At 36.3% G+C, this 27,854-nt stretch overlaps 1 protein-coding gene across 2 annotated transcripts in view; it reads left to right on the top strand.

Annotated features, from left to right (window-relative positions):
* CSMD3 (CUB and Sushi multiple domains 3) overlaps nt 1–27,854 on the top strand; it is a 1,245,616-nt gene that overhangs the window by 791,315 nt on the left and 426,447 nt on the right. For both annotated transcript variants that reach the window (XM_078441978.2, XM_078441977.2), the window contains 3 exons: nt 9,641–9,823; nt 14,621–14,947; nt 18,695–18,889. In XM_078441978.2, coding sequence (XP_078298104.1) covers nt 9,641–9,823; nt 14,621–14,947; nt 18,695–18,889 — 705 coding nt within the window. The remainder of the gene's footprint in view (nt 1–9,640; nt 9,824–14,620; nt 14,948–18,694; nt 18,890–27,854) is intronic.

Below are 27,854 nucleotides of genomic sequence, written 5' to 3'. Positions count from 1 at the left end.
TATAAGACAACTATACAGTTTAAATCATTCAAAAGACATAAATGGAACATGCCATTCCATAATTTCCTATATATGTAGTTTTCTGTAACTATAGGGATTTATGATTGCTTATATTGTTTACTACTAGAACTACATGATTTGGTATGCTTTGTATTGCCTTTCTTCCTTCTTTACATATTCCACAACTCTTTCTTGAAAATTAGGCTGAGAGAGGACATAGTGCTGAAGAATGCATATTCTGTAATTACACCAACTGGGTTCAAACCCCAGCTCTATCACTTAAAATATGTGTGACTTTAGGCAAATTACTTACCTCTTTGGGTCCTCATAGGGCTGTGTTAGGATTAAATGTAACAAGTGCTTGGAACTTTGCCTGACGCATAAATGATATATAAATTTTTCTTATTCTCATGTGTGTAGTCTCTTGAAATGCAAAGATGAATAAAAGCTCATGGGAGGTGACAGATAAGTAAACAAATTATTACAGTAAAATATATGGGCCAATATATAAGTATGTCCCAAGGCCTAGAGAAGAGAAAAAAGGGAACAACTAAGTGCAGGGTAGTCTTTAGGGAAGAAGTATAGTCTGACATTGAGAAATGCACAGCAATTTCTGAAGGTTTTGCGTATTAGGAGAATGTCTTATTTCCAGGCAGAGAAGATGGCATACCTAAAGTCATGTGGATGTGGAAAGGAACAGCAGGTGTTCTTAACATGCCTGACACTTAGGTAGCTTCTAGGAAAATAATGGAAGACAGGACTGGGAAGCCAGGAAGGATTTAGATTGTGAGGGTCTTCCATGGAAAGGATTTGAAGACAAGTGAGTAGTTTTAAAATCACCCTGGTACCACACACAGGTGGGATTAGTGTGTTGATGCATTTGAGATAACAACCTCTTAAAATTAATGTTGCTGTCTTTTTCCTTCCAATATTGGAATCAAGTTAATTCATCTCTTTTTCCTTAATTATTTCAGTACCTGGCTCACATTTTTCTCTCCATCCTTTTCTCTCAAGCAGCATGGAACAGTGGGAAAGATTGTGATTATTGGAGTCATAGAAATGTTTAATAGCATCTCATTTTAGCTGTTTCTGTGTAGATGAGGTTGGTCAGCTTCTCAGAACCTCATTTTTTTTTCATCTATTAAGCTGGAATAATACTGCAGTATTTCTCAGTGTTGCAGTAAGAAATACATGATTTAAAACAGTTACAGTATTTAGCAAACCTCCTATCAAATAATGGTCACTCAATAATGAGAGCTAATATCCTATCTTCCTGGAAATCACATCTGTGTTTACACAACCATTAGATAGCCCAGCCCCTTACCTGGTCCATTAATTGTTTGCCAGTGATAAGTCACTTGTCCTAGCTTTGATTCCCTAGAAAACAGATGCTGAGGCATAGCTTATAAACTAAATACTTTATGGGAGGAGAGAAGGAGTGCAATTCCAAAACAACAAAGATAAGGGGGAAAAGGGCTATAGCAGGGAAATGGAAGAGTCAAGAATGAGGTGATATGTTACTGAGTGTTTCTGAGTTGGCCACAACCTCACAAGAAATACATCTATGTCTTTGGTTATGTGGGCCATTTGTGTTTTGAAGCCACCATTTTGGGAAGAGGGAGGTAAGCAATTAATCCACTGGTCTCCTTCCCATTTCCTGCCCCTTGGTGGTCAAAGTTCATCCCTCAGGCATTAAGTTCTCCACAGTCCCAGGTGGCATGAAAACCCCTTATGGGAGTTTGGGGAAGATCAAGCTTCTGGCAATCCTGTTGGGTCAAATATGGGCACTGGTGTGTCTATAGTTTTTGCTGCAATGGACAAGCTAAAGTAGAATGTGCTGATTGTTTCTCCATGCCCCAAACCTATAGAGGCTTGAGACAACTGGTAGTGTTAGAAAACAAGCTAAGAGAAGTGGTCATGTCCCTTTTGCCATATTCCATTTGTAGAAGCTATCACTAATACTGCCCAACACTCAAAGAGAGGAGAATTTGATTCTACCTTTGGGTAGGAGGAGCAAAAAGAATTTGCAGAAATTTTGAGTTTCACCAAAACAGAGATTCTCTCTCACATAACCACAACATAACCACCCAGATTAGAAAATCAGCATTGATACAACATTATCAAATAATTCACAACCCCATTCAAATTTCACTAACTATTCAAAAATGTCTCTAATGGTGCCTGGGTGGCTCAGTGTGTTGGGAGTCTACCTTCAGCTCAGGTCACGATCTCACAGCTGATGAGTTTGAGCCCCACATCAGGCTCTGTGCTGACAGCTCAGATCCTAGAGCCTGCTTCAGATTCTGTGTCTGCCTCTGTCTCTTCCCCTCCCCCATTTGCACAGTCTCTTTCTCTCTCTGAAATATAAATAAACATTAAAAATAAAATGTCTCTTTTGCCTACCTTGTCCAGGATTCAACTCACAAAGTGATTGCAGTAATTCGTCATGTCTCTTTGCAATATGTCCCTCCGTCTGAGTCCATACAGTCTTTCCTCCTATCCAGACTTGGGCTAAGCATTCTTGACAGGAATACGACAGAAATTATTCTCAGTGTCTTACTGCATCACATCAGGGGCAAACAATGTCAGTATATCCCACACTGGTTATGTGATCCTTGATCACCCAGCAAAATTAGTGTTTTCTGGGTTTTTCCATGGTAACATCACCATTTTCAGCTTTGTGATTGATACTTGTTTTACAGAGAGGTAATCCAAGACTACACTATTATTTTGTTTTTTATCAAAAATTCACCCAGAACCCAAAATTGCTATGATGCCTACAAAATGTTGATGTTCTATTTTTATTAATTCTACATTTTTTTTGAACTGTCATTCTACATGCAGAGTTTTCTCTCCTCACTCATGTTTATATCAGTACAGATTTGTGCATTTAAATTGCATTCAATCAGTTGTAATCTATCATTATTGGTGTTGTTTTGATGGTGAAACTGTCCCAGAATGGCCAGTGGGACCCCCTTAAGCTGGTCTTTATGTGCTTTTGATATGTCTTCACTGTTCTTTAAGCAATTTTTTTTTTTGACTCATCAGGGTGTTCTAGAGTTACATTGTTCTTTTCCTTGTCCAACCCTGGAATTAGCCTTCCTGGTACCTTTTAGTAAATAATGACATTTAGAAACTGAGATCTGGGCACTTAGTGTGCCTTTTGCCATAGAGATTTATTGCTCTTTGTATTTATAGTGAGTGGAACTATAAAATACGTGTGCATATACACACACATGAACACACACACACACATACACATATATATATATGTATATATGTGTATTCCTTTATGTTTGACATATATATGTATATATGTAAATACATTTAATCTATGTCTATCTAATCTGTGTTTATCTACATTTTAAACACAAGTGCACACCCATTCCCCAGTTTTGTTTTCCCTCAGGGTTCTTTGAAGCCTTTCCTTTTTCTACATCTTCTTGTTGATAATGAGAAGTCTGGTTACCCTTATTGTCAAATTTATGCTTTTCACAATCCCCTTATATATACTTAATCTTCCAACATTCCTGCCTGCCTGCTTGGTCTTGTTTCTTGTTGTTTGGCCCCCAACCACCTTATCACCTACTTGACCTCACCACCTCCTCAACCCTTAGTGCCACCATCACTGCCTCTGCTATTGGCTGAATATTTGTATTCCCCTGAAATTTATATGTTGAAATCCAATGCCCAATGTGATGGATTTGGAGGTGGGGCCTTTGGGAGGTGATTAGGTCACCAGAGTGGAATCCCAATGAATGGGGAGTAGTGCCCCCAAAGAACTCCCTCACCTCTTCCACCACCTGAGGACACAACTATAGGAGAAGAAAGTTTTCCCTTCTAGGTTCTAATTAAGTTGACATAAGACAGACTAACAGGAGAAAAACAGATGTTGATTTCATATTTACATTAACCCCAATGATATTCAGCTCCTTGAGAGTCAAACAATTGAGGTTTATATACCATACTGATCTAGGGAGAAGGATATAGGGGTCTGGGATTTCAAAGGGGAGGAAGACAATTTACAGGAAGAAGGGGAGAACTTATGTTTTTAAACAAATGTTTGCCCTGCCCTGCAGAGACAATGGAACATGGAGAGGAATCTAAATCAACAGGCCTTGTTGGGTTCCTTCCAGCTTATCATACACACCTCATACTCTTTGTTATTTTCGGTGATAGCTGCCTTTCAGGCCAGGCTCTCTATCTGAATGCTTTCAGGCAGTTGAGAGGGAGGCAAAAGCTCCTCCTGGGTCCCTTGGGTCCTGATTGTCTTCAGCTCAAAACAATCCACACATCAAAGTGGCCACTCTGGTATGGCCTGCCCTGGACCCCATCACAGCAAAAAGAAGGCTGCCTATTAACCAGGAAATAGGCTGTCTCCAGACACCAAATCTGCTGGCATTTGATCTTAAACTTCCCAACCCTTAAAACTGAGAGAAACAGATTTCTGTTGTTTATAAACCACCCAGTCTATGGTATTCTTTTAAAGTATCCCCAATGGACTCATCCTCTTAACCCCAACCAAGTCACCACCTGCAGAAGGAAAAAGAAGAAAAAAGACTACGTATCTTTTCTGATAGTGCTTTTCTTCCACCTTTCCTTCCTTACCCTTCTCCATTTCATTCAGTGAAGTAACCCTAAGAAGGCTCAAGGGTCACCTCTTCAATGAAGCCTTTACCTGTTTGCCAGTCTCCAGCTCCAAGGGGACTTAGCTATACCTCCTTTGTGCCCTCATTTAAGAACAAAAGGGAAACATCTTATTTATCTTTATATTCCTTATGCTTAGTATTATTTTGGTACACATTAGAAACAAAATATATGTTTCTAAGTGGGTAAAGAATAAAAATTCCTCTGATATGGTTTCGTGATTAAGACTGCTATATACCTGAACTCTGCAATACACAAGCTTTGTGAAATTGTCCAAGTTATAGTCTTTGTTTGGGCTGTTGAAACAAAAATATCATAGACTCAGTGGCTTATGACAACAAATATCTATCTAGTCTGGAGACTAGAAAATCCAAGATCAAGGTACTGGCAGATTCGGTGCCTGATGAGAGTCCATTTCCTATTCCTAGAGGGCCGTCTTCTCCCTGTGTCCTCACATGGCAGAAGAGGCAAAGGAGCTTTATAAGGCTTCTTTCATAAGGGCACTAATCCCATTAATCAGGGTCCTACCTTCATGACCTAAAACTCTAAAACTCCTAAAAACTCTACCTCCAAATGCCATCACACTGGGGATTAGGTTTCAGCATATGAATTGGGATGAGGGGGGCACAAATATTCAGTCTAGAGCTTTAGTCACCTTTTCTGACCCTCAGTTTTCTCATCTGTAAATGGAGATGACAATGATTTCTTCATGGGGCTGTTATGGGGATTAAATTACATAACTGATGTTTTAAATAAAGGTTTTCATGGTGCCAGTACAGTCTCGATACTCAAAAAATGATAGTCATTATTATTAATTTTCCTTTCGGACTATTTCTACTGTAACAACCAGCTGTTGCATATTGATTATTTGTTCAGATATTAGTTTCACCTCAGGTAAAAAAAAATTTCAAAGGCAGTGATGCATGATAGGTATCTATTTATTATACTTACTGCATGTTGTTTTTCAGTCTGAGAGTACTGCAGCTTTGAAATTATATCTTTGTTTGAAAGTATATGTTTGACTTTTAAAAATCAAGGAGCAAAGAAAGAAACATATGGTTTCAAAATAGTAGAGTAAGCACTTACTTTCAGTCCTAAACCAAAGGTGTTAGAAAATATATTTTAAAAATTCACTGATGCTTAAGAATGAGAAGAGGAAATCTCAGTTGCCATGAGGCTGTAGAAGGTTCCTAAGAAAAATATATATAAATAAACTTGTAAATATACATATGTGAAATACAGAGGTAAGCTGAGAATCTCATAAACCAGTGCCATCATGGGAGACTGCTGTTACAGTTTATGCATAAGAGGCCACTGGGCACTGGGGCTAGAAGCCTCCAGGGAGGGGTCCCCTAACAATGCTGAGAAACCACAGTGATTACCACAGAGGAAAATTTTTCAGCTATGGAGCCAAATGCCCAGATATGGAAGAGAGTCTAGTGCAGTAATCACCTAGGGTGCCTGCGTGGTTCAGCTGGTTAAGCATCGGACTCTTGATATTGGCTTAGGTCATAATCTCATAGTCATGAGTTCAAGCCCCACATGGGAACTCCATGCTGAGCATGGAGACTGCTCGGGATTCTCTCTCTCTCCCTCTCTCTCTGCCTCTCCTTCACTCATGCTCTCTCCATCTCCCAAAATAAATAAACAATCTTTTCAAAAAAAGAGTGTTCTAACTCAAAATGAAGACCACAAGAGTGGACTGTACCACAGATTAATAGAGGGAAAAGTTAATACCTAGAAATACAAGGTGAATCTGACATTAGAAGAAATAAGCTTGAAGGTGGCAGGTGTTGAAGGTGAAGATGGGGATTTTAGGACCTGCAGTGTTACAGAGAAGCAAGCAAATACGAATGTTTATTTGACAGATGCTCAAAGCCAACAATCTTGTTCTCTTTTCAAGTACTTCCTCCTGCCCCTTCATCACAGGCTTGACAACCAGTCTGATTTACCACATTATCTTCCAACATGCTGCTTTAGAAGAACATTTTCTCTGCTGTTCTCTTCATATGCTTCTACTTATACCCAAGGAAACATAGTTAAGAGAGGAAAAGAAAATCATTGTAAATCATTATATAGATATCCTCACAAAAATAAAGGCAGAAACTGTATTCATGAACAAATAATAGAAGTTTATGAAACAATAAAAAGTAATAATCATTAAGTATTCAAGAAATGACAACATAATTTTTCAGTCTATAGGTTGAATTGAGGTTATATATATTTACATATATATTTCTTCAACAATGCAGAATAGAGAATTTGAAAAATGAGAATTTGAAAGATTGAGCAACAGGAAGGCTAGACCTCAAATTCCAATATTCAATGTAAATGAGTTTTAGAGAGATAAGAGTATATAAGAAACAATATTTTAAAGGAAAGACTGCTAAAAATTTCTTAAAACTTAAAAAAATCCTTGCAAGTTATTTGACAGATAAAATCTATCAAGCGCCAAGTGTAAAAAAATTATAAACCAATACCTAGGTAAATGATAGTGACATTAAAAACAGCAAGTCTAGGGTCGATTGGGTGGCTCAGTTGATTTGAGCATATGATTCTTGATTTCAGCTCAGGTCATGATTCCAGGGTTGTGAGATTGAGCCCTGCATCAGGCTCCACACTGAGCATGGAACCTGCTTGAGATTCTCTCTCTTTCTCCTTCTGCCCCTCTCCCCCACCCATGTTCTCTCTCTCTCTTTAAACTAAAAATAAAACAAAACAAAATAAAATAATAGATAAGATAAAATAAAATAAATAAAATAAAAATAAAATAAAATAAGATAAGATAAAATAAAATAAAATAAAATAAAATAAAATAAAACAAAATAAAATCCCCAGCAAGTCTAAAAAGGAATGCCACTATTTATGGTAAGGGAGAAGAAAGATGCATAGGACAGATTAATGATAAGAAAATTAGAATCCCTTTGGTATCATATTTCTCATCAGAATTACTGGATGGATACAAGGCCAGGGGAAAACACCTTCAAAATGGTGATGGAACATAACTTTGAATTAAAATCTGTGGCTTATCAACTATCATTCAATAGTAAGGGCAAAATAAAGACATTTTCAGATGAAGAAGAATCCATTTTTTCGATAACAGAAACAATTTCAATTTCAAGGCATGAGAGAAATGCAATTTTGTGAGCCTGTTGACAATGTCATCCCACCATAACCTAGCACTTAAGCCTGTTTACTCCCACTTAACATTTTCCAAATCCTGGAAAATGTCATTTTTCTAAAATATGTAAGTTGCCAATATTGCCCCTTCCTCTGCCACCCCCAAAAAAATGCTTTGAGTAGAAAAAAATTTTTGGAGAGATTAAACTGATAGTCAGATACCTACTTCAAAATTAGCCCACACTCAGCCAACATTTTCTCTTAACACATTCTAACACCCAGGGATCTAACTTTTCCTGTTCTACAAACTAGCCTAAAGACCAGTGAAAGTTGCAAAATTACAAACCTCTTTCTCTGATATTACACCTGGATAGGGATAGAATTATACAAAAATCTAGACTAAAGTCACTATGGCATAAGTAAAAAGAAAATATCAAATCCAGTGTATTAAAGGAATCATTGTACCCATATGTGGTTTCTGCTAAAAATATAAGGGGGTTCAAAAGTTAATCCAAAATTATTGTTTGGTTAAAATAAAAGCAAGTTATAGAATACCTTTAACAGCATACTACCACATAAAGTATCATACATACGTAAACAATACTATATGGTTGTAGATAAGATTTTTATATTCGTATAAATATAGATGTTTATAATATTCCATATTATGTATGTCTATGTATAATTATAAAAGCATGGGGAAAGAATCGGAAAGATACACACTAAATTGGTGCTGGTAGATTGCAGAACCAACAATGTATGCTTGTTGGAATATCAGAATAGAGGCCATAACTTTATCTCCAACTTTTACCTTTTAACTGTAATTTTAATTTTTTTGCTGTAGTTTTGAGAACTGTATTAATGTGATTTCATGTGAATTAAAAACCTAAACAACCATCACAGTAATTTACCACTGACATTCATAGCTTCATGTGAAGACCCCAGACATTTGGAGCCTCTTTGAATACAAGTTAAGAGAGTGCTTTCATGTGCTTTTAAGAGAATTTTAACCAATCTTCTTCATTTTAATTCATATAAAAAACATTCCTGGAGGAACGTATCTGGGTAATTTGGAATACAAAATTGATACCTGTCGTAAGGAGTTTTTTTGGGGGGGTCTAGTAGGGGAAATAATTACACCAACAAGTGTCAGGGAAAATGGCAGCTCCTAGGGGCAAAGGCATTCACTGAGAGCTGTAGGAGCCCTGAGGCAGACATTACCTCACATCCTGGTCATGATGTAAGGGTTCACTGCATCATGTACAGATAAGAGATGTTTTCAGTATTTGGGGGAAATGCATACATGTATATATAGGTGTGTGCATATATGTAGTGCACACAGAAATTTAAATCTTGTCATAATTGTGCTGTTGGGCACAAACACTGCCCTGTGCTCTGATGACCTCAGTTTTCCCATCTACAAAATGAGAGAACTACATTAATTGTTCCCTAAAGGTCATGTCATCAAATTGTGTTCACAGGAATAGCAAAAGAGGGGCACCTGGGAGGCTCAGTTGATTGTGTCTGACTTCGGATCGGGTCATGATCTCGTGGTCTGTGGGTTCAAATCTCGCATCAGTCTCTGTGCTGGCAGCTCAGAGCCTACAGCTTGCTTCAGATTCTGTGTCTCCCCCTCTCTCTCTGCCCTTCCCCTGCTTGTGCACTCTCTCTCTCTCTCTCATTCTCAAAAGTAATAAACATTAAAAAAAATTAAAAGAAGAGTAGCAAAAGAAAAAAATTAAATTTGGAAAATGTATTAATCTTTTTTTCTGATATATCTCAGATATAGAGAGTGTACATCTACTAAACTGGTGATGCGGATATCATATGCCTAAAACCCTTGGAAGGTGACTTTAATCTTCTATTTTTGCAGAAATTGAAAAAGAAAGTTGTGGTGATCCTGGTACACCCTTATATGGAATTAGAGAAGGAGATGGATTTTCTAATCGTGATGTTTTAAGGTTCGAGTGCCAGTTTGGGTTTGAATTAATTGGAGAGAAATCCATTGTTTGTCAAGAGAATAACCAATGGTCTGCAAACATACCCATCTGTATCTGTGAGTACCAAATGCTTTGCTTTCTGACAGCATATGTTACCCTGTCCTTGCATATAATTGCTTTTGTAATTAATTGCAAAGAGCTGGAACCGTGTAATTATTTTTGAATGAGTAGCACTTTGTGATACTATCTTTAACAAGTGTGCTTATGCCAAATTATAAATTTCATTAAAGATTTAAATAAAGTTAACATAGTTCACTTGGTAATTGCAAAATATATATTACATCTGTTCTTATAGAATTTTATTGATGGCACTTTATACTTTATAGATAGGATACCTCTTATGGAAATTATACATCTGAGCTAATTCTAGTAGATTCATTTATTTATTTTAACAAGGTAGTATATGCTTATTTTCAATCAGAAACACTTAAAATATTTAAAGCTTATATTCTATGTATAATGCATGAACTTATTTTTGCTTGTAGATGCTCACACTAATGCATACTTATGTGCCGTTTATTTATATTGCACAGAAAAAAACTCCATTAATGTTTATGATATACAGTATGGTTAGATTAAAAGAATGTATTTGTTTAAATACATGAAAACATTCCAATGTAACTACAACAAAAATATAATTTGTATTATCTATTGATATACTTTTAGTTTCAGTTAAATACCAACAAATGTAACTTCCCAGATATGGGTGCAATATGGAAAATTTTGCTTTTTGGTTTTGACTATTCACTATTCAATGGTAACGTAGAAAGCCAATACTCATGAAAATAAAAAAAAATGTTTCTTATGTAGCATTCTGAAGTTATTTAACATTTTTAAAGAAGTAACAGAACTTTTAAAGAGACTACAGGTCATCTAATATATATTTTGCATAGTTAAAAATAATAGGGGTACCTGGGTAGTTCATTTGGTTGAGTGTCTGGCTCTGAATTTCAGCTCAGGTCTTGACCCCCGTGTTGGGCTCTGCACTGAATGTGGAGCCTACTTGAGATTCTCTCTCTCTTCCCCTCTGCGCCTCTGCCCTACTCATGCAAGCTCTCTCTCTCTCTCTCTTCAAAAACAAAAACAAAACAAAAAAGTAAAAAGAAAGAAATGAAAAAGAAAATAGAAAATAAGCAAGCAATACTATCTCTCAGTATAGTGTCTGGATACATATTGCAATGATACCTAATCTGATGTTTTAGCAAAGTGGGTATTTTTCAAATGTTCCAGAAATTTCCCTAATTAAAATATGTTTTGCTTGCTCTTTAGGGGATGTAGGGGAGGAAGAGAGCATAGACCTCCTCAATAGATCCCTCTCCTTTAATGCCAGTGTTCATCCCTAACCAAGATCACCTTGTGAAGTTCCTGCTGTGAAAGAAGACAATATATTAGGAGAATTTGATTGGATTTCGTTAGCATTGTGGAAACCTTAGCAATACTTCAAAAGATTTCACTTAAAGACCTTTAGTTCTAGGTATCCTTCCATGGAGACAATGTTTGTGTAATATGGAGAATCTAGTAATGTAGTGTATCACACCAAAAATAAAACTATTTGGGGGCATCTGGGTGGCTCAGTTGGTTAAGCATCCGACTTCGGCTTGGGTCATGATCTCACGGTTCATGGGTTTGAGCCCTGTGTCTGGCTCTGTGCTGATAGCTCAGAGCCAGTAGCTTGCTTTAGATTCTGTGTCTCCCTCTGTCTCTGCTCCTCCCCCTGCTCATGCTCTGTGTCTCTCTCTCTCTAAAAAATAAACATTAAAAAATTTAAAAGAAAATAAAAAATAAAACTATTTTAAGTCATTTAAGAGATGCTAAAATACAGTCAATAAAATATTTAAAATAATGCTGACTAAAACAAATTAAACTCTTGAAATTCTAGAGAAGACATTTTTTACTATTTTTAAAAAGAATAAAGTCCTAAAACTTGATATATTATAAATACGTAGTAACGAATAGTTTCCTGTATACCAACAATATCTAATTTGAAAATGTAATTGAAAGTTAATTTACTCAGAAAAATAAAATTATAAAATATGTAGAAATAATTCTTACATAATTCCAAATAACTCACAGAAAATTACAAGCTTATTCAGAAAAGGAGAGTTTATGGAAAAAAAAAAAGAGATAGATGCATGTTACAGAATGAGAGGGCATTATATTAAATATGTGAATTATATAGAAATTGCCTTGAAATTTCAGTTAAAATCCTAACATAATTTCTTTGAGAACGGATGTAATGTGCTGATACACAGCTAGGTAAAAAAATAGGCAACAACAGAATAGACATGAGACTTTTTTAAAAGAAAAAGTCCCTATGTACTAAAGTACATAAAGATACATCTAACAATATTAAGTTACTACTGTAAAATTCATATGGTACTCACAGAAATATAACACTGAGTCAAAGGAAATTACAGTAACAACTGCATCTAATACAATTAAGGGTTTAGAGTATTATATTGGCATTGGCCTATTTATCTGACAAAGGAGATCAGCATGACAGATTTTGGTCATCCCTTGTCCCAAATGGGGATCATTTAGATCAGAGACTAGCAAACTAAGGACTGTGTGACAAATCTAGTCTGAAGCCTCGTTTGGAAACAAAGTTTTACTGGAACAGAACTGTGTACTTTGGTTTACCTGTTGCACATGGCTGCTTTCCTTGCTATAGGAAGAGTTAAGAGTTGACTCCTGCTATAGTGGCAGACTTAAGTAGTTGCAAAATTGACCATGTGGCTTATAAAGCCAAAGGATTTACTATCTGTCCCTTTACAGAACACGTTTGCTGAGCCTACATTTAGATCAAGGGTTATATAATCAGAAGATTCCTGGATGCAGGCAGGTAAAAGTTTGAAAAGGGCACAGGACTAGGTACGTGTGTCCCCATTATGGAAGTGGTAGGCAACTGTAGTGCATTCACTTTTTCAAAGAAGCTAGAACTCCACATTTTTCCGCCTCAATGTGAGATAGATTGATTTTAAAATGTGACTTCAAATTTTTGTACAGGCATAAGAAAAAATTGTATCAAACACATTTGCAGTCTGGATCCAGCCCAGTGGCTGTCAGTTTCCAAGACCTGGTTTTAACATCGGTCCGTACAGACGAGGCAAGCTTAGGTTAGAAAGTATTTATTTAAAATGATAAATAGTTATACATGTATAATAAGTAACTGATTATATATATATATATATATATATACACACACACACACACACACACACACATATATATATATATAATCCCTATTGTTATTTTACATATTTTATGCATATATGTAGGTATAGGTATATTTTTGTCTTTATATTTCTGTAGATAGGTAGATATTGGTCTAATTTCTGAATGTTAATAAAAGATCTGAACTTAAATGAAATATAAAGAAATTATTATTTTTAACTCAAATTAAAAAAAATTATGCTAAAATTATTAACAGAATAATGTAGGAATACTATATGAATTGTAATATTGAATGAATATTATAAACTAAGAGTTCATAGTCTTAAATATCAGATTTCATGAGCCTATAATTCCCAAAAAAGAGAAAATGGAGGAATCTTCATATTTACTAGTAGGCAAAGAAGGGCAAATTACTAATATGAGATATCATTGTTCCTATCAATTAAGAAAGGTCAAATAGTCATAATATTTTATGCTGGTGGAGGTTTTGTACTCTCTAACGTATTAATTATATTTCAGTATGAGTTATATTTCAGTAAAAGTTAATACAACTTTTCTAGACAGAAATTTAGCAAACTATTTTCAGGCCTAAGGTTCATACTCTTTGTAAATAAAATTTGGTGCAAAATTAGATGAGTTTGATTTTGTTTAAATTATGTAATAAAAAACACCAGAAGACAATACATCATTCCTTTATGAAATCCGCTATGCACTAAGACCATTTACTTTTCTGTTTTTTATCTTTTTTCAACTTTCTAAATGTTCTGTGTGATACTTTAGCTTAGATGTTTTGAAAAGTTAAAAGAAAACTGGAGAGGGATGGAGCAGGGGCAGTGAGAGACTTCATCTTAGAAAGGTGTGAGTTTAGTTATTTTTCCAGCATTAGCCACTAGTGGTGGATGTTTATAAAAGTTAGTTTGTCTCCTTTGTCTCCTTATCTGTGTTGTAAACTCTTAGAGCTTCCCATGGCAATGGTAGGATTGAAACTCACCTAGTCACCACCCTCGTCCACGTTTTGTCTGTGCTACAACATTCCAGTTCTGTTAATATCCGCATAATATTTTTTGTCTTCAATCATTTGATGCGCATTATTGCTTTGTATGGAAATCTGTATATATTTCACCATTTTTTTTTTAATTGAGAAAGAGAGAGAGAGAGAGGGAAGGAGAAGGGCAAGGCAGAGGAAGAGGGAGAGAATCTCAAGAAGGCTCTACAATCAGCAGCTCAGCACAGAGGCTGCGTGGGGCTCGATCCCCCCAGGGTGAGATCATGACCTGAAGCAGAAATCAATCCAGAGTCCCTTGCTTAAAGGACTGAGCTACCCAGGTGCCTCACCAGTCTTCTTTCCTCCCCAGGTGCCTCACCAGTCTTCTTTCATATGCAAAGAAACAAAAACCTTGAACAGCACTCTAACATAAATATGATAGATGTCTAAATAAATTGCCTTTATTACTCCTATGATATTTTTGTGCATATTTAAACACACGGTTATCCAAAGTAATAGTTGCCTTTTCTAATATGTGAAAATAGTAACCTTTTTTTCTCTGTTTTATAAGATAATTTACATTGTTTAATCTTATTTTTTTCAAGCAACTAATTGGTTATCATAGTTGTAGAATGTGGCAAAATAAGGTGAAATATTACTTTTGAACATTTATTGTATTTTATAATTTTAACAGTTCCTTGCCTGTCTAACTTTACTGCACCAATGGGAACAGTGCTTTCTCCTGATTACCCAGAAGGGTATGGAAATAATTTAAACTGCATCTGGACCATAATCTCTGATCCAGGGAGTCGGATACATCTTTCTTTTAATGACTTTGATCTGGAATCTCAGTTTGACTTCCTTGCGGTTAAAGATGGTGACTCTCCAGACTCCCCGATTCTTGGAACCTTTACTGGGGCCGAGGTGCCCTCCCATCTGACTAGTAATAGTCATATACTGCGATTGGAATTTCAAGCTGACCACTCAATGTCAGGACGTGGCTTCAACATCACTTATAACAGTAAGTTTATCTTTTCCATATAATGTATTTCTACCAAGTAGAGCTAGAAAGGAATCATGTAAACCAGCTCTCTGGTTCCATAGACAAGGAAACTTAAACAATGTTTTATATATATATATATATATATATATATATATATCTGAACAAGTTCTCCCTCAATATATATATATATATATATATATATATATATATATATATATATATATATATATATAAAATGTACCAGGAACAATTCTTCATTTCCAACCATATTTTACTCCCTATTGTGTCATTTCTCTTGGTTTGTGAGAGGTCTGATATTAAGGAAATATGTTTCAAATATTATGATGTCAGCCAATATATTAGTTTATTCTATTAAATCTTATAAGCATAAGATCAAACCTAAAGTGTATCATATACTTTGCTCCATTATTGGTGTGAAAACATATAAGGGAAATAAATCTTTCTTTCAAAATATTCATAAACCAATAGGGAACCTTAAACCAATAATGACAGCACAGAGTTACAATTCTAGAGATGAAATTCGCAAGGCTGAAATTCACAAGAAACATTACAGAAGAGAAAATCATTAACATAGGAGCAGTAGACCACTGACCTGCCACCATGGGGAAGAAATACCTTAGAGATTAAGAGCATCCTTTCTGCAGTGAAACTATACAACTTCAAATGTTGGCTTTGCCCCATTTTTAGGTTTAAAATTGAGCCTCAGTGTCCTCATCAGTAAAACCATCTTTGGTTTCTATAAGGAATAAATTAGGTGATGCAGGCAAATAATTTGGCATGGAGTAGATAGTGCATAGTAAATGCTCAATAAACATTAGCTGTCATTGCTTACTTGCCTTTTGAACTACTACCTTAACATCTTATTTAATTGTGTTTACTATATTGCTATATTTTGACATTTCTTTGAGGTTATTTAGCTATTGTCACTCACATTCTTTGTATTTTTTTTTGAAAAAAAAATGCCAAAAATATAGCAAAAAGATGAATCACATGAAGGAGAATATATCATAGTAGGTTAATATACTCACATACTAATGCTTCTGTTTGCAAATGTTTTCCTAAAGAATAGAACACTACTGATTTTTCTTGTTTTTTTTTTTTTTTTTTTTCTTCCCCCTCCCTTGAAGGTACCACACTCTGGCACATATTGACCAACTTGATGAGTTAATATTTGTTAATATTTGTGACATATGACAATAGGATCTAGTTTCCTGTTCTATAAAAAAGAATTGCATCCAGGGGTGCCTGGGTGGCTCAGTCGGTTAAGCCTCCAACTTTGGCTCAGGTCATGATCTCACTGTTCATGAGTTCAAGCCACGTCAGGCTCTGTGCTGACAGCTCAGAGCCTGGAGCCTGCTTTGGATTCTGTGTCTCCCTCTCTCTCTGCCCTTCCCCGTTTCACTCTCTTCCTCTCTCTCTCAAAAATAAATAAACATTCAAAAAAAAAAAAAAAGAATCACATCCCTAACCCTGACAATCAGTGCTGAGTTTTGGCAATTAGTAACAGAAAGCAGTTATTGCCTTTTCCAATTGTCACTAGTGGTGAAATTGTCAACATGTAATTGTATATCATTAAAGTTAAATTAGCTGTGACATGTGTCATACAGACTGCTGTATAAAAGAGTTGCTTTATCTGAAAGTCCTTTTAAAAATATTTCATATGTATAAAGATATATATATATATACACACACACACACACACACACACACACACATATATATATACACACACACTTCTCTATTTATTTATAATTTTTATTTTGTCTTCAAGGCACATTATTTTTAACTTTAATGTTTATGGTACCTTCAGGGAATTATGGAAATATGCCTCCTTGTTTCTTGTTCTATTTCTCTAGTAAATAATTTAATTGATCATATGAAAATTCTTATATTTAATGTTTTCTACTGAAGTTATTTTTTTTCTGAAAAAAAAAAACTATCAGGCATTATATATAGGAACAATGAGGCTTAATCAATTGCGGTTTTTGTTTTGTTTTGTTTTGTTTTGTTTTGTTTTTTGTTTTTTTAGTTTTCTATTTTATTTATTTATTTATTTTTCAATATATGAAGTTTATTGTCAAATTGGTTTCCATACAACACCCAGTGCTCTTCCCAAAAGGTGCCCTCCTCAATGCCCATCACCCACCCTCCCCTCCCTCCCACCCCCCCATCAACCCTCAGTTTGTTCTCAGTTTTTAAGAGTCTCTTATCCTTTGGCTCTCTTCTACTCTAACCTCTTTTTATGGTTTTTGGGTCTTTTAGAATCACAACAAAAACCAATAATTAGAAATAAGTGCATCTACAAAAATATATTGTCCATATTTTAGAATTTACCTTAATATTCTTCCATACCATTTAACTTAAAAATGAGGAGAATGGTAAATCAAAATTATATAATTTATGAACAATATCAAAGTAATGATTAATGAGAAAATTTAAAATAACTGCATGTATTTATGTATAGCATGAATATAATAATGTAAATACCTCACAAACTTTTTTTTACACATTTAGATTTTGTTATTTTAAATATTCTTCCATTTGTATTGTGCTAATTTAAACATTTATGGTGCATGTTTAGTCATACAGATGAATAAAATGAGAAATTTGGAGGGCTCATTTAATCTATAATCTTCAGAAATTCAAGCATATTAATATGTAAGCATATTGTCCCTACACTGCTGCTGACTTGCTAAGACTTGCCTAAACATATCCTGGGAGACACAAAATAAAATAAAGTGGCTCTGAATTCAAGAACTCACATTTTCTTGGGGCGCCTGGGTGGTTCAGTAGGTTAAGCATCGGACTTCAGCTCAGGTCATGATCTTACAGTTTGTGAGTTCGAGCCCAGTGTCAGGCTCTGTGCTGACAGCTCAGAGCCTGAAGCCTGCTTCAGATTCTGTGTCTCCCTCTCTCTGTTCCTCCCCCACTTGCACTCTGTCTCTCTCTCTCTCAAAAATAAATAAAGATTAAAAAAATTTTTTTTTTAAAGAACTCACATTCTCTTGAGACATGAAACAAATAACCCAAGATACAATATGTTGTTGAGAAAAAAATTAGAAGCCATACAAAGGGATACATTTCATTCCTATCTCTCTGACCTGAGGCAAATACTTATCTGTTGCTGAATCTCACATTACTCTTTAAAGTTCTAAATGTTAAATGAGATAATGACATTTCCAAAGCTCCTTATAGCAGTGGCTAGAACATAGTAATTATAAGAGTTAGCTCCCTTCCCTTTTCCTAGATGGCAGAAAATAGATGACAAATGGAAAATTAGAAAGAAATTTTAAGACTTTCATACCAGATTGGAACATTTCACTATAGCCTCACAAGACTATTTCTCCATTCCAAAGAGTAACATCACGAAAGTTTGCAGTGAGATGTGGTCAACGTGCTTTGTATTCACAATAACTGGAATTCTGACCGGTTTATACTGAAAATTTTACATACCGTAAACCCCAGTGATCTCCAGAAGTAAGCAGAAACAATTCTGCTTTGAAATGTAATCTTAGATTATAATTCATATTTTAAAACAATCATACCTATTTACATCATGGATATACGTCACAGGCAAACAGGGTCAAAGGAGAGGCTCTCATTTTTTTTTTCTTTTTTAAAAAATAAAGTCTTATCTAGATATAAACATAATCTTTTCAAAAGTCAGTTTTTCTCACTCCACATACACAAGGGTCCCTCTCATACTGCTTGTTTGTGTGTTTTTGTTTGTCTCCTCTTCTCCAGCATTTGGGCATAATGAATGTCCTGATCCTGGAATACCAATCAATGCACGGCGGTTTGGGGACAACTTTCAATTAGGAAGTTCGATTTCAGTTATTTGTGAAGAAGGATTTATTAAAACCCAGGGAACAGAGACAATTACGTGTATTCTTATGGATGGAAAAGTAATGTGGAGTGGACCAATTCCAAGATGTGGAGGTAAGTGCAATGGTCAGTGAAAATTATAACCCCATCGTTGCAGGATTTTTTACCACAATACCCGGGACTCGTTGTCTCGCCACTTTGAAGAATGAAGAGGTGAACAAAAAATGAGCAGCAGGCCAAAATTCTTTAGAATGTAAGATCAGAGAGGAAGAAGAGTAGAAAAGCTCTCTTTACAGAGACAGAACATTAGAAAGTGAATGCCTGTGACTATAGGCAAGAGTCCCTGTTGTAGAAGGTTCTGGTCAGCACCCACTCCCTCCTTCCCCCTTGTTCCTCCTCAGGTTCTACCTTATTGGCTTGATAGCTCTAGGTGCTGGGTTGTCCATTGTATGAGGGGTGGTCTATGGCCATACTTCGGTCTTTTGTCAAATTCCTGAGAGAAACCCGAGAGGAAGTAGGTGGGGTCTGTTATGTTCTTAAGAAGAACCTTAGGCCTGGGGGGGGTTTGCTGTGGTCAGATACTCCCAACATTGTTGCAAAATAGGTGTTTTTCCCCAACCAGGGACCTCAGGCCCTAATCTTTCCCTCTCTTCCTACTGAATCCTATCTTCTTCTATTATACCATCATCATTGTGCACTGGAGACTGTATTTAACCATATATGCATATATACATTAGGTATATGTGTTAAACAAATTACACTTTTAGTTTTTCATGTTAAAATAATTGCTTAGAAACCTTTTAAAAAGTCCCCTTTAAAAAGAACTCTTAATAAAAGGTATACATTAATAAATGGTAAATATTCGTTGCATGTGCAAATTCTCTTTAGGGTACTTCAGAGTTACAGTTTAGTACACTTTCTAGTCATCTTTTTTCTTGGTATTTTAACTATTTATGGTATCGATATTGAATCTTCAAAAATGTGTTAACAATTATTATTTGCAATAAATAAATTTATGCTAAAGCAGCCATTATTTAAAATGTGTACTTTTTGTCAGCATAGTTCACTAAACACGTTTTTTCAATTTTGATTTACTTAATAAGATATAGTCAAGAAAATGCAGAGGAATGTATGTGCGTAATGTATGCGTGTGTGTATGCAACGTTTGAAAGTTTACATCTTTGAATATATACACTTATCTAAAGTCACTAATTATATTGACAAGAAGGAAAGATGATCCTACTTAAAAATAAAATATACCCAGCATAGTGTGTCAAATTATTTATTAAAAAAATTTTTTTTTACATTTATATATTTTTGAGAGACAGAGAGACAGAACATGAACAGGGGAGGAGCAGAGAGAGAAGACACAGAATCTGAGGTAGGCTCCAGGCTCCGAGCTGTCAGCACAGAGCCCGTCACGGGGCTGGAACTCACAAACCACAAGATCATGACCTAGGTCAAAGTCGGATGCTTAACTGACTGAGCCATCTAGGCACCCCTGTAGTGTGTCGATTTAGAATCTATAGGTTGTGTATATGAGGTGTGGAGCTTCATTTAGAATTGTCACATTGGGATTAACATTCTTCTTTTCTCCTTCCACTCTAGTACCAAAGGTTACATATCTGTTTTATTTAAAAAGATGTAGAAGGGGACACCTGGGTGGCTCAGTCCATTGAGTGTCCGACTCTTGATGTCAGCTCAGATCATGATCTCACAGTTGTGAGATCAAGCCCCATGTCCAGTTCTGTGCTGAGAGTGCAGTCTGCTTGGAATTCTCTCTCTCTCTCTCTCTCTCTCTCTCTCTCTCTCTCCCCCTCCCCCGCTCACACTCTCATATATAAATAAATAAATATTTTTAAAAAATGATATAGAAGAACTTTTACTAAGGAACAGATAAACTAGAGCCAGGAAACACTTTTTTGCAGATCACCATGTAATGATTAGGTGATAATTTTTAAATAATTACTTCTTTTTCTTGCTCTCCCAATTTTTCTTCTTACGTGTGTCCAAACTGACAATGAAACCTTTATTTTTTTTCTTTTTCAATTTCTGGCTGTTAAATTGAGAATATTTTATGTATAATTTTCAGAAGTATAGCAGACTTCATTGACTAATACAGCCATTACCTACAAATGCTGCCATTCATTGAGTTGAACATTTTCATAATGTCTCGTGATGAACTACTCCAGACCACGCGATTATGCTTTCCTATTAGCCCCTTCACTTTGCACCGCCTTCCTCTTCTAATCACTTTCTCATTTGTAATATTAGGGACTGAACTAGATGACTTCACGGTTCTTTTCCAAACCTCAAAGGTTATGAGTTTAGTCAGGGCTACCTTCGCGATGGTTATGATTGTGCTATTGTGTTTTCAAACAACATGACAGGATTGCCCAATAAAAGGTTGAAATAAAAAAAGAAAAACAGAAAGTAATGTTCATTTTTTTCCCATTATACTTTGCCCTTGAGCACATTCATTCCTGAACAGTTGCTGATCCAAACTTGAGGAATCAGTCAGAAAAGCCTACACTAGTATTTGAAGGAAAAGTAGGAGATGGAAGAAAAAAATGGGTTCAGGCCGAAGGAATGCCACTGATTCAATGTACTGGAGTGGAGGATAGAGGCTCAGGGTTTGATGATAATAAGAGGGGTGCCAAGCGTGCCAGGCTTTGCAAACAATCCTGGGTGGATTAAAATTATCCTGTGGCCAGAGGGAAGCCACTTCAGCTCAGAAGTGATATGATCAGAGCCTCTCCCTTCTCTGCGCTAGGAGTTGTATACAGGCCAGTGGACAGAAACAGAGACCACCTCTGGGTAACTGTTGAGTCTGGTTAGAGCCTCATCTGCCTCACTTGGGTGTTGGTTGAGAAGCTACTTGCTTCCTAGCTGAACGGGGAGTAAAAATAATGAGCTTGACACCAACAAATCTTTTTATGAATCACTGTTTCATTTGAGAGAACAATTTTAGCGAGATTTTTCACTGTGAAAAATGAATGGTATTTAACCTTTAAACATGAGTGAAACAAATATTCTGAACTCTAATTTGGCACAGGCCAGGAGGCCCTTGTGACATCCTAAAAAGAGCTTTGTGGAATTCCCGAAGGAGAGTATTTTTTTTTCTGTGTGTATGAGTGAAATTACAGACACTTGGCTCACTTTGCCAGTTTCTGGATTTTATCCCACAGTGGAACATGACTAACAATCAAGTTGGAGACAGAGAAGGTAGAGTCAGAGTGGGCTAAAAGCGATCTTACCGTGGCACTGGGCCAGGTTACCTGCCATATCCCAGGCCATGTTGTGAGGCAGTTTCCACCCAATAAAGCAGACTGCTGTCAACTCCTGTATAACTAACTCTGGTGGGTGTAATTTCTGAGACTCTGAGGTTTGTAAAGATTTCCTTTAGTTTTAGTTTTGCCTCAATTCCACTTAGCTGTGAACAACCAAAGCCTGAGACTAGCCGAGAAAAGCTCCTTCTTTTTCTCTCCTAATGTGTTTTCATCGTGGTGGTGGTTCTACCACTCAGCCACTCCCACTGATGCAAAAAACTATGTCTGGGAGCCCTCTCTGCCCAACTTCTTTGTCCTTTAGACCTGTATTTTGACAGAGAAGTTTTGCTTATTATTTATTGCAATTTATCTTTTGGGGCATGATCACAGCCTTCAATATATGCTTGCTATTTTAGCTGAAACTTTTTTGTCATCATATTAAATATTTTATATAGGTGAAATACATACTTGTGTATGTTTTGATAAATACAAATAATTCTTTACATTTTATTCTCTCAGAACATTCCAAAATTAAATGCATTGTTGAAAGTTGCTTAAAATGTTTGGATTGCTATGTGTTAAAATTAGGAAGTAGGAAGTTGCTTGTTTCAATCAGAATTTATAGAGCAAAGGAAGTCAGTATAAAATGTTTTGATAATAAAACCCAGAGTTTCAACCTCTTTAAAGATTGCCCTCTCCCTCCACTACCACCGCCGTCCCCCGCCCCCCAACACCGTCTATTGCAATTATCTAGAAGTTTAGGCATTTGGCAAATTAGTAATCCATGACAACCAGTCTTCAACTCTAAAACTGTGGAAAATTGTTGAAAAAAGTGAAAGGAAATGTTTTATCAGTCCTAGTCCTTGAATAGGGATTAGTGAGAGGAAAGAGAGACATGAGATCATAATTTGTTGCAGTTCTATGATCCCACAGCTGAACTTGGATTCATTTCAGGGAGCTTAAATACAATTGTGGAACAGAATTGGGTTATACATTTTATTCACTGACCCGAAGTTCACTGCTGATGCATTAACTAAGGATAGATTTAGGCTATCTTTGTGGAAATTTGAACCTTTTTCTCTAGAATGGGTTGACGAAATTCCCTCATGAGAAAGAGAGATTAAAGACATTCTAAAGCTTTATGATCTTTCAGTTTTGCTAATGGAAAACAAAACACATTAATTATTGTAATCAGCATTGATTCAAAATCACTTTGAATTCTACAAACTGTTCGCCTAACTCAGTTTAGTGACGATCAATGACTTCTTCACTTATACGTTAAGACTGTAGCCTGAATATAACTGGCTGTATCTAGGGCCAGTCTCTGCATGGTGTCTCCTTCAAAGATCTACCTACAGCCCATGAATAGTGTAGACGATTATCATAGGTCTACTTTAACGGGCTGCCATAGGGATTTTCACGAGATGCCATGAAAGCTTCCTAAAAATCCTCCTCTTCTGTCTTCACCAAAGTTTCCCCTCAGAGCAGCTACATAAACACCCTCCCTCTTTTGCCCTGTGGTCCCCTCAAGACCCCTCTGCCCTCACATTCATTTTTTTTCTGCACAGCCCAAACCCCTGTTGGGCACCTGTGAGCCTCCTCACTAAAATTCAGCCCTCAGGAAGTTCAGTTTTCTCTTTAGAATATTTTTCCCTTGGGTTTTCTTCTTTCCACACCCTTTTTCTTTCTCCTAATATGATCAGAATTTTTCTCAGGGGCCTCTGAGGGCATTGTGAGACTCACCACATTTACTTCAAAGTCTCTTCGACAAGCCTAGGTGCTTGGAAATTTGGAAAATGGGGGAAAGGAGCACTCTATTACTGTATTTGGGTTTATTTCTCTCTTCACCTGTGCCTATGAATGTATCTTCTGAAATATGGGTAAGATGTTGCTTTCACTTAATTGTTTTTCTCAAGGGAATAATATGCAACTAGATTTCCTTCATAGTACCAAGCAGGAGAGTCTTTTTCTCAGTAAAATCACATTACTAGTTTCTGGAATGTTCCTTATAATGAACACTGCTATACAGAAGGCAAAATTCAAGGTATAATATTTGACTCAGAGAGGTTTCCTTTGTTGGGCTTTGGGAAACTCACTAGTCTCTGATCACCATAATCTGCCTGTCCAAATGCCAGCTCTAAAAGGCTAAGACATATATTTTCCGTACCTTAAATGATCTGAGCTCATTATTTGGCCTTCTTTCCTCATTGTCTATCTTTACCATTTTTAGGTTAAACTCTATTAGTCTGAGTTCATACTTCTAAAGTATAGCCATAATTAACTTATTTTTTTCTTAGCTTTGATTTGCTTCACCAGATTCATAAGTCTCTTTGTAGTGGGGTTTAAATATATGCTCACTTGGTAAACTGGCTATAAATCAACTCTGACATGAACTTGTTACACGTGCTTCTGATCCTCCCATCTGTTCATACCATTTCCTAGTGGAAGTCTTACTTTTAACTGTTTATATGAGGTTACCACATACCCAGCATATGACGTTCCAGCATTTGAATGCAGCTCAAATTCATTTGGATATTCATGTCCTCTAGGGTGGTGAGGCTGACTGCCATTAGATGGAGGTTTTGATGGATCTGAGTTCACAAATAGTACCTAATACCCAGTGCTATAGATCAGGAGTCATAACCTCAAATGCTTACAGGAGCAAGGCAATAACAGAAACAAATTAGATGGGCTAAATAGAACACGCTGCCCTCCTAAGAGGGAGGTGTGATTTCTCACTTTTTATAGAGACATGGTTACAAATAAGCATTTCTCTTTTTAACATCAATAATAACAATAATGAATAATACAAGAATGATATCATTGACAACTGATGACGGTGTTCCCATTAGTCCTGACATTTCCTTCATGCACATTAGAAAAGGGCATTTTCCAAGAGGGAAATGGCTTGAACTAGTGATTACCAAGGTCACTTTAATTTGAGATCCAGCAGTAGCAATCAATCCTTTGGGAGTATGCAAGGTCAATGGAGCAGGTCAGGAGACATACACCAACCTCTCCATTTTGAGAAAGCACTCCGGTGTCTCAAAAAATTGGGTGTCCTTTGGACTTACCTAAGAACCATTTTCCAGATAGTGATATCATGAAAAAGTCTTTTGAGTACCTCCTTTTTGTGAATTTGTGTAACACTGCTCAAATGTGATCCTCAACCAGAGTCTAGGCTGGAACACCCTATTCTGAACTAAGCAGTCTCTCCTGGATTGCCATTTCAATCTAGAGTAGTCTCTATAATCTCCTTCTGACTTTGCATTGATATTCTGCTCAGCGCGATTATCTTTCATCATTTGGCACTATATATTTTTTTTCTAATAGGTTAGCTGCTGGTATGGCTCAATTATGTGGTATGATTTGATTCAAGGAGACTCAGGAACTGTCCTAGTTATTCAGGAAGCATTAATAAAAAACAGACATGTTTGCTTTGTTTTTCTTTAAGAGTTAAGATATGAAAGTTTTATGCAGTACAGTAAATAGAAAGCTTCCCAAATACCTTCTTGAGCTGTCTCTTCCCCCATCCTCCCATTCAAGGTAACTGTTACATGTAAAAATCATCTTCATAATCATCATTGTCATTGAATTCATAATCATCATCACCATCATCATCCTATCTCTCTCTCTCTCATGCTTACATACAGTCCTATCATCACTAAGCTGTTGTCTCCCCCTTCCTATTTTCCCTGTCTCAGCCCCATGCCCTTGCTTCCATGTATTTAGTCCCTCTCCTCCACATTCAACCCTTAGACTAACACGAGATCTACTCATTCCACTCTACTGTGTCCCCAAGAAAGTTCAGCCTGTTCTAATAGTTTCAGTTGAGATTCTATCTCCTTGGAAGGTTGGTAAATGCATTATATCTCATTATAAGAAATTATGCATGAGTTTAAAAAAATAAAAGAGGAGAACGATCAAGTTTTTGGCATATCTTTTCAAGCTATTCTCTGGGTCGCATTTCTACTTTATGAATGCCTGCTTCTGTATTTGCCAGTAATAAACCAGCCAACAAATCCCAAAAGAACTTGAAAAAGATACCATGCCATAAGACAGAATAAAACAAGAAAGTTCTCTTTCTAGGTGTCAAGCAGTGAACACTATGTCATCTAGAGTTTCCTGTTTTAAAAATCAAGACAGTTGGACATAAATTAAGTCTCCTATCTTTGTTGCAGTCATAGAAGGAAACTGTTCCTGAGTATGAGGATTTATTATTCATTGGTGAACGTCATTTTTTAAAGCTACTGAACTCAACTCAGGTAGACTGAAAGATGAGAAGGATTTATTTACAGACCAAAAATGAGAGTTGGGTTAAAATGTATTCATTATTTTGTTATAAAATCTGAAGTACATAACCATTTACTTTTTTTTAAATTTTTTTTTTCAACGTTTTTTATTTATTTTTGGGACAGAGAGAGACAGAGCATGAACGGGGGAGGGGCAGAGAGAGAGGGAGACACAGAATCGGAAACAGGCTCCAGGCTCTGAGCCATCAGCCCAGAGCCTGACGCGGGGCTCGAACTCACGGACCGCGAGATCGTGACCTGGCTGAAGTCGGACGCTTAACCGACTGCGCCACCCAGGCGCCCCAATCATTTACTTTTTAAAATCAGATGTTTCTTAATACTTTAAAGTTATAATTATTTAACTGTTCATGGTAAAATAAGTTAGACAATCTAAAATGTATATACTTTTTGAGTTTCATTTTATTAAATATACTACTCAGGCTCCTTTTAGTCTCTCTTCCTGGTTTCTCCTCATCCTGATGATCTCTGTTTTTTCCAGAGCTAGGTCTTGAATATTTTCCCCTCTCTATTTCCATTCACTCTATGGGTAACTGTCAACCAGTCTCTAACTTTAAATAATATCTATGTGCTGATGTCTCTCAAATTTACATCACCAGCCTAGTTCTTTGCCCTGAAGTCCAGACTCATATATTCAACTTCCTACTCAACATCTCCACGTAGATGTTTAATAGGCATCTCAAACTTAACCTGTCCAAAACTGATCTGATCTCTCCCTGTCACTCCAAACCTGCTACTGTCACAGACTTTCCCCATCATCATTAATAGCACTCCATTCTTCCAGTAATTTAAGCCAAACTTCTTGGAGTAATTTCTGACTCCTTTCTTTCTATTACAGCCATACACAATCCATCAGAAAAATCTGTTAGCTGTACCTTTGAAATATATTCAAAACTCATCTAGTTCTTACTTATTCCACTGCTGACATCCTGGTCCCAGCAACCATCATCTCTGGCCCAAATTGCTACAATAAGTCCCTAACTGGGCTTCTTCCCTTGTTCCTATTCAGTTCTGTAGAAATGATTTGTTGCCCAATTCACCTATGCTCACTGATTAATTTCTTCATAGTCATTTCTCCACTGAGACTCAGAAGGGTTCTGATGCATACACACTATCTGCATTTCTCCTCATTTTTACCTGGATTGTGTCTCCCTTGCTCTCTGAGCCGTAGCTAGCTAACAATAGCTTCTTTGATCTAAAGCAATCCCCTCAACAAAAATGGAAATAGAATATTGGCCTTCTGGATTACATGGTCATGTTCTTGAATATAATTAGGATGTAATACATTCATTGGACTGCTTTATAGATAAAGAGGATTACATTTAATGAAATACATTGGAAGAGTCAGATGAGTTGCTATTGGCTCAAAGCTGTTGATTTAATTAAGACACCAAGTGAAGACTAAGTGAAAGAGAAGTCACCTCTTCCTTGTGAAGATTCATAATATTTAATATTATTGCCATTGTAGCCTCCCTGACAAGAAAAAACATTAGGAGCAAA

This window comes from Panthera onca, chromosome F2, assembly GCF_046562875.1.
Source record: "Panthera onca isolate mPanOnc1 chromosome F2, mPanOnc1 haplotype 2, whole genome shotgun sequence".
NCBI classification, from domain to species: Eukaryota; Metazoa; Chordata; class Mammalia; order Carnivora; family Felidae; genus Panthera; species Panthera onca.
The sequence above is the reverse complement of the archived record's forward strand: the minus strand, read 5'-3'. Positions and strand labels throughout refer to the sequence as shown.